General features: G+C 24.2%; 4 protein-coding genes and 1 non-coding gene across 5 annotated transcripts; 3 read left to right on the top strand and 2 right to left on the bottom strand.

Moving 5' to 3' along the window:
* Positions 1 to 4: 4 nt before the first annotated feature.
* Positions 5 to 857, top strand: mRpS16 (mitochondrial ribosomal protein S16). The gene is made up of 2 exons (XM_017910020.1): positions 5 to 212; positions 564 to 857. Exons 1-2 carry the CDS (start codon positions 90 to 92, stop codon positions 855 to 857), a joined length of 417 nt encoding a protein of 138 aa, XP_017765509.1. The 5' UTR covers positions 5 to 89.
* Positions 858 to 1152: 295 nt separating this feature from the next.
* Positions 1153 to 1246, bottom strand: TRNAI-UAU (transfer RNA isoleucine (anticodon UAU)). The gene is made up of 2 exons: positions 1209 to 1246; positions 1153 to 1188 (listed from the first exon to the last, which is right to left on the bottom strand). It is a non-coding gene; the product is annotated as a tRNA-Ile (tRNA).
* Positions 1247 to 1621: 375 nt separating this feature from the next.
* On the bottom strand, positions 1622 to 2725 carry LOC108554679 (uncharacterized). The gene is made up of 5 exons (XM_017910019.1): positions 2607 to 2725; positions 2323 to 2533; positions 2117 to 2246; positions 1815 to 2048; positions 1622 to 1752 (listed from the first exon to the last, which is right to left on the bottom strand). The coding sequence occupies exons 1-5, from the start codon at positions 2723 to 2725 to the stop codon at positions 1622 to 1624; spliced, it is 825 nt and encodes a 274-aa protein (XP_017765508.1).
* Positions 2726 to 3202: 477 nt separating this feature from the next.
* Positions 3203 to 3822, top strand: LOC108554685 (uncharacterized). Its single transcript, XM_017910026.1, has 2 exons — positions 3203 to 3409; positions 3615 to 3822. The coding sequence occupies exons 1-2, from the start codon at positions 3387 to 3389 to the stop codon at positions 3820 to 3822; spliced, it is 231 nt and encodes a 76-aa protein (XP_017765515.1). The 5' UTR covers positions 3203 to 3386.
* Positions 3823 to 4645: 823 nt separating this feature from the next.
* LOC108554684 (pentatricopeptide repeat-containing protein 2, mitochondrial) lies at positions 4646 to 6514 on the top strand. Its single transcript, XM_017910025.1, has 5 exons — positions 4646 to 4812; positions 4966 to 5489; positions 5570 to 5857; positions 5962 to 6066; positions 6138 to 6514. The coding sequence occupies exons 1-5, from the start codon at positions 4725 to 4727 to the stop codon at positions 6276 to 6278; spliced, it is 1146 nt and encodes a 381-aa protein (XP_017765514.1). The 5' UTR covers positions 4646 to 4724; the 3' UTR covers positions 6279 to 6514.
* Positions 6515 to 6620: the final 106 nt, after the last annotated feature.

The following is a 6620-nucleotide window of genomic DNA, read 5'->3' as shown; positions in this document are numbered from 1 at the left end:
AAGTTGATAGTATCATAATCGTGTGGCTGTAACGTGTTTTAAACTTATAAGAAAGTATACCTATTTAGAATAATTCAAACGTTTAAAAAATGCCACGATTACCATTACACCCTTCATCTGGAACTGGATATATTTCACGATGGCATAAAACAATACGATTTGTTCGTTATGGATGTGCCAATAGACCTTTTTTTCATATTGTTGTTATGAATGTAAGTTTTCATAAATAATTTTTAATTACTGTTCTAATGCTATTAATTTTTTAAAGTAAAGTATTATTGTATATCTATGCATTCATCTATATAAGTATGTAATTTGTCAAGATTTCTTAATTTCTATTAGTATCTATTATAAATGTATTTTCTTGCAAAATTTGAATTTTTACAACGTTTTATTTTGAAATGTATAATAATACATCTTTCGATAAATGATTAGATAGATAAACCATTAGTTGGTAAGCTAATAACCATTTACATTTGTGTGTTTAATACTACAATAACAGAAATTTGTAATAAGTTTATTAATATAAATCTATAAATATAATGTTCACTATTTCATTTCAGACTAAACAAGGACAGCATAAACCTCCAATTGAACAGCTAGGTTCCTATGATCCTATGCCAAACAAATATAATGAAAAATTAGTTGCATTGAATTTCGAACGTATACAATATTGGTTGGGTCAAGGTGTATCAGTATCAAAACCAATAGCCATAATTTTTGGAATTGCTGGTTTCTTTCCTATACATCCAAGAACATATATGAAAGCATGGAGGAATCGAAAAATTGCTAAAGAAACTGAAATGAATGAGAAGTTAGAGCCAGAAATAGAATCAAGAACAGAGACTACAAGTTAATATACTTCGGTTATTTTATTTATATAATATATTTAGTATATAAGCATTGTATGCATTTGAATAAAATTGTTACTTAAAGTAAAACATTAAATTGGTTTAATATTATGTTAATAAAATCTTAGTAAAGGGTAATATATGTTATTTGCAATTGAATGAAGACCATCGACTGTGTGACTTTATTGTTTTAATACATGTTTAATGTAGCAATTAATGTAATATTTAAGTTCATATGCAAAATGTGTTTAGGGTATTGTGGGTTTTAAATATTTATGTAGAAATATTAAGAAAAAAAAATTTCCCCAGGTGAGGCTCGAACTCACAACCCCGGCATTGCTCACAAATTTACTGTCTTATAAGTACCGTGCGCTAACCGATTGCGCCACTGGGGAGTTGTACTGTCCACTTTCTTATTTATGTTTATGTAGGGATGAATAAAAAATATTCATCGAAATGGATATTGTTTATTATATATACCTCGATATAAATACTTGAAAAATATAACATGGTAACAAGTAATAGTTTTAATAATTTCATGCTTTTGAACATAACCTGCACAGAAAAATTGTAGAAATATAACGCGAAAATATATTTAAAATTAGTATTTGTTGATTTATTGCATGTACTATTAGATACTTCATTATGTCTATGCAATTCGACGACAGTTTATTAAGTAAAGTTTATAATTATTATGAAATGTTTAGAAAGTATATAAAGTTTGTTTTTAGGAAAGTAATTTATTATTCCATATCATATTTAATTCCTAATTAACTTTTTTCTTCATATAGGTCAACAGCAAAACGCATTTCATTCCACAAATCAATAAAATTCTTCCTTGCGATGTTTAATTTACAAAATTTCTTTAACAAGGAATTGTTTTCTTCTGCAAATTTTACTCCTAGAAATATTATAAAGATATGATGCATCACACAAAAGAAATACTATAATTACATTTGTTACCTATTTCTGTAGATTCTATAATAAAATGATTTTCAATTTTCCAAGTTTGTTCCAAAAACATTAATGACCATTGAATTATTAAATACACTTGGTTCACTCTTTTGGTTGAATGTATGTATATTAAAATTCCACCATTCTCATCTGTACATTGTTCATAGTCTATATACTTTTCAGCTTTTAACATTTCTAATATTTTGTTTCTGGCAGTGCTCATGTCATTATATTGTGAAATCGCTAAAAATGAAAACAAGGCTTTTATTTTGCTCTTGTTATATACAAAAATTATAAAATTTGTAAATTACCAGATGTCAAAAATGCAAAGCTTTTCATTTTAGTCATGATTTGAACCCATAATTCAATCTCCATCATATAACATTTATCAATATTTATGAAGTGACATGTTATATCACAAATTTCAAATTTTTCCTCATCCTAAAATAATATACAAAAAATAGCATATTAATGTAACTTATCTTTTTGTAAACATAACATTATTTTATTTTATTACCTTCAATTTTATTATTAACTCTATATAAAAACTTAGAGCTTTTGTTTTTAAATAAGCTGTATATTTATAAACATTGTCATGTAACCATTTCTTATCTATATTTTCAAAAATTATTCCACTGATTCGACGAGAAATCTCACATAATATATGTTCATCCTGTTCAAGAAATATTTCTTCTGAGGTATTAACAGTTTTGGTAGTATTTGTCAATCTAATGTAAAAAGTAATAAATGTTAATATTCAGGAAACACTAAAATATAATACAAGTACAAATATAATACAACTTCAATGTAACAGTTTGTTGATAATCTTCCTGCTTCTTTAATTTCTCAATTAAGTTATATGCCTTTGTAATTAATTTTTTTTTTAATTCTTTCAATTCATATAATTCTAGATCTTCCATTATTAAAAAATAAAATTATGTCTGAATTGTTAAATAGAACATTTAATAGCAATTTTGCATTAATTTCAGTTCATTTGATACCCTGAAAATATAGATTTAGATTTAATTCAATTGTAAATAAGATCATGATACAATTACTTATTATTTTTCAAGCTTATGTATTTTTGTTTTTGATTATTAAGACTATTTACGAATAAAATTTAAGAAATTATTAAAAAATATGCTAGAACATTTGTGACTATCAAATGATGTTTAAGAAATTTTAAATAATATCAATTTCATCGTTTCGAATTTAAATAATTTGTGTTTTGTTAAAAATTAAAAATTAAATATACATAATACCAAATAAATACAAGTGTTCGTAATCGTATATAACTTAGTTTCTACTCATGGTATAAAGTTAACCTTACTCTAACTAATATCTCTGTTTATGTCAGTTCGAAAGTATGTAAAATATAATTATCCTGTTAACTTAGATAATTTGCATAATATTCATTTTGTTCTTTTATATTCAATAAAATGATTATTAAAAATCATTATACTGCATGTGATAAATAAATCATTTATTAATAAACAAATTCTTTGATTACGAAAGATAAAAGTTAATAAGGAAATATCAGTATTTTATATACGAATACTACAAAAATTAAACATTGACAAAATGGATGATGAAACTTTAAACAGGTAAATTTTATGGTTTTATACTAAAATATAAAAATTGATTTTTGTTATTTATATATTTCATATAAATAATATAATAATTTTAAAATAATAAAATGCTATGAAAAGTAATAATGGTTACTGTGTAATGATTATTTAAAATTTATGAAGTTGTTATACTTCAAAGTTTCCTTGTTATATTTTGTTTAATGTAGTAGATATTTTTTAGACTTGCAGTTGAAGCATTATTGGAAGAAGCAAAACTTGGGGCAAAAAGAGCAGAAATAATGGGTCCTAGTGGATGGATTAAACCAAAGGAGTCTATTAATAAAAGATTTCTTCATTCAACATTACGTAATGTTGTTCTTTCAAATAAATATCAATTGAAAAGAAGAAGCGAGAAGCAATTGTGTGTACGAGAGAGTACATTAAAATAATTGTAATTTTATTGAGTATCAATTAGATATTTGTTAGTTTTATTGTGATGAATAAATGTAAAATGAAAATCATTTATATAATTAAATAATTAACATAATTTTCCGTATAATTAAAATCAATAAGTAAAGCATTAATATTAACATAATGCGGATGTATAGATACTGAAAACTGTAATCAATGTATAATTTTTTAGATATAAATAATTATAAATGAATTTTAAGTACAATAGTAATATGTAAAGTAGTGCAAAATAAAATAATATACAATGTAAAGTAGAAATAAGTATTGAATAAATAAATGAATATTTATTCCTTACATTAATTTTCTAAATATATATTCTAAAGTAATACGATACAGTAAATGTTTATTATTTATCAGACATAACAAAAAATATTCTTTATTTGAGGAAATGTAAAAAGTTTTGTAATAATAAAAATTGATTTTTTTTGGTCTCTTAATTTATAAACAAAAAGTAAAATGATCTATCTAGAAATAGGGTATATTTTCATGAAAGTTGTGTTATTTAATTGTATTATAATAAATTTAGTACAATGATAAAGGAAATGGTTCGTTAACTAGAGTTATAATTAAAAAATTTCATTTTCTTTTAAATATTACATAATATTATAATGTCTTATGAATTTAATTTTAATTTAAAGTAATGATGTGAAAAATATTAAATAATTTTTTAATTACGTTATGGAATGTTGTAATTGCGATAACAAAGTATTCATTATTCTTTAATTGTGTTATTGACTAATTCGTATATGAATTTGGCAGGCATGTGGATTTGGTACTCTTATTTCCGTTATAAGAATTCCATCGCTGCAAAGGGAAGTACCACTTCGTTACTTGCGTTATCATAAAGTTGTAATTTATTAGAAATATAACATTTATTGCAATGGCACTAAGTATAAGGAGATTTTGCAGACTAAATGTCTCTTTGACAAACAATTGTTTAAAACTTTTTAAACCTAATTTTGTAAATGGTATGTAATGCTCATAACCTAAATTTATACAAGTAAATGTAATAAGTTTAAGAATGAAAAAATGTTTTTGAATATTAATTCTTTATGATAAGTTTGAAAATAACCTTAAAATTTTTATAGTTTTGTAATTGGTTTTATTTATTTTATTTATAGTTGGGGTTCGATTTATGTATGCAGAACAAGATTTAGGTATACCGAGTTACGAAAATTTAAGATTTACGTTTCGCAATCAGTTTATGCAGATAGAGTCCACATTTCGTGAGAAAATGCAGGAAACTTGTGATTCTGAAAACGGAATTGTATATTCAGAAGATTTGAAAGCAATGTTACATTTAGCAAAAGCTACTGATCAAGATATGGATTTGCTGGATAAAATGTTACGAAAGTATGTTGCTAACCAACGAATTACTGGTTTTGGATCATACAGATTTGGACCAGCATTCATGAGAATGTACTATCATTTGGATCAACCTAAATATGCTTTGAAAGCATTTATGGATCCTGAATTTGATGATACTTATAATTATCGTGTAGTTTATCGTATTTTAATATCTTTATTGTATAAACATAAAATGTTCGATGAAATAAAATCTACATTTGAGCATGTATTGAATACAAAAGGTTCAACATTCATTGGAAGCAATTTTATTATAATATATGCTGTATGTCTGATAGAGGTAACAGTTTTAATTTTTAATTAATAACTCTATACATATTAAGTAATTTCACATTTTTTATGTATAATTATTTTATTCAGAATACACGAGAATCTATGCAGTATGCATTAAAATATTGGCATTATAATACAAATACAATACATGGACCAAGAAGTCGTGCTATAATGGCAGCTCTAGCATTGAAACAAAATTCACCTGAAATGGCATTAAATATAATAAATTCAGGACCAGTGGAACAAGTAATAAGTATCAGATCTCTTAAAATAATGACATATGTACAATTAGGAAGATATATTCAAATAATTCCTATATTGAAACGAGTATTAGAGAATGAAAATTCTTATTACCAAGCCATTTTTGCCGATGCGGTATGTTGAATTGTAATATATAAAATGTTGCAAATTTAATAGAACAGATTTTTGTGTAATACTTATAATTTAACTTATAATTTCTCTTTATTCTTATGCTACAGATATATAATCTGGAAAATAAATTAGATATGGAGAATGTACCAGAAGCTACTCACATACATACATTAATAGATGAAATTAAACGCAGGAATCTTATTCAAACAGGTGTAAGTTATTTCAGAAATGTTTTAAAACTTTGTAACCATATTTCGTATTCAATATTATGTCTTTCTTACAGATTACATTGGAAGAATTTATATTAAAACCTTTAATAATGAAAAATAATATACAAAAAATGCGAGACGGAAATCGAAGATTTTCAAGACAGAATTCCCAGAATCTTAATAAAGAAATAGGTGGATTAAAAAGTTATGTGTAATTAATTATTTTCTAATTTTTTCATTATAATATAGCCGTTTATATTCATATTAAATTTGTTAACATTTAATATCTTTTACTAATGGATTTTGCAGTCCAGTTACATCATAGTTTAATGTAGAAGCAAATTAAGTTTTTAAGCATGAAAACATGAGAAGTATTGTAAACATAATGAATGTATAATTTGTGTGAAAAGAAGTAGTGGAAAAAGGAAAATATATTGAAAAAAATAATAAACACCAAAAAATGTATTGTTTTTTCTTTGTGTGTGTCCGTGTTTAATTGTTGTGATTTTATAATATCGATCTCTTGTATATAATTGTTATTTCATTTTAGTAATCGT

The sequence above is a fragment of the Eufriesea mexicana genome, unplaced genomic scaffold (genome assembly GCF_001483705.2).
Source record: "Eufriesea mexicana isolate 0111107269 unplaced genomic scaffold, ASM148370v2 scaffold58364, whole genome shotgun sequence".
Lineage (NCBI taxonomy): Eukaryota > Metazoa > Arthropoda > Insecta > Hymenoptera > Apidae > Eufriesea > Eufriesea mexicana.
The sequence above is the reverse complement of the archived record's forward strand: the minus strand, read 5'-3'. Positions and strand labels throughout refer to the sequence as shown.

Bases quoted from the DNA above. Each gene is read 5' to 3' on its own strand.
- LOC108554685 (XM_017910026.1), top strand. From the start codon at position 3,387: ATGGATGATGAAACTTTAAACAG. The intron at 3,410-3,614 runs GTAAATTTTATG...GATATTTTTTAG, and splicing joins GATGATGAAACTTTAAACAG to ACTTGCAGTTGAAGCATTAT.
- LOC108554684 (XM_017910025.1), top strand. From the start codon at position 4,725: ATGGCACTAAGTATAAGGAGATTTTGCAGACTAAATGTCTCTTTGACA. The intron at 4,813-4,965 runs GTATGTAATGCT...TTTTATTTATAG, and splicing joins TAAACCTAATTTTGTAAATG to TTGGGGTTCGATTTATGTAT. The intron at 6,067-6,137 runs GTAAGTTATTTC...TCTTTCTTACAG, and splicing joins GGAATCTTATTCAAACAGGT to ATTACATTGGAAGAATTTAT.
- mRpS16 (XM_017910020.1), top strand. From the start codon at position 90: ATGCCACGATTACCATTACACCCTTCATCTGGAACTGGATATATTTCA. The intron at 213-563 runs GTAAGTTTTCAT...ATTTCATTTCAG, and splicing joins TTCATATTGTTGTTATGAAT to ACTAAACAAGGACAGCATAA.
- LOC108554679 (XM_017910019.1), bottom strand. From the start codon at position 2,725: ATGGAAGATCTAGAATTATATGAATTGAAAGAATTAAAAAAAAAATTA. The intron at 2,247-2,322 runs GTAATAAAATAA...ATATTATTTTAG, and splicing joins AGTTAATAATAAAATTGAAG to GATGAGGAAAAATTTGAAAT. The intron at 2,049-2,116 runs GTAATTTACAAA...TTTCATTTTTAG, and splicing joins CTTTGCATTTTTGACATCTG to CGATTTCACAATATAATGAC.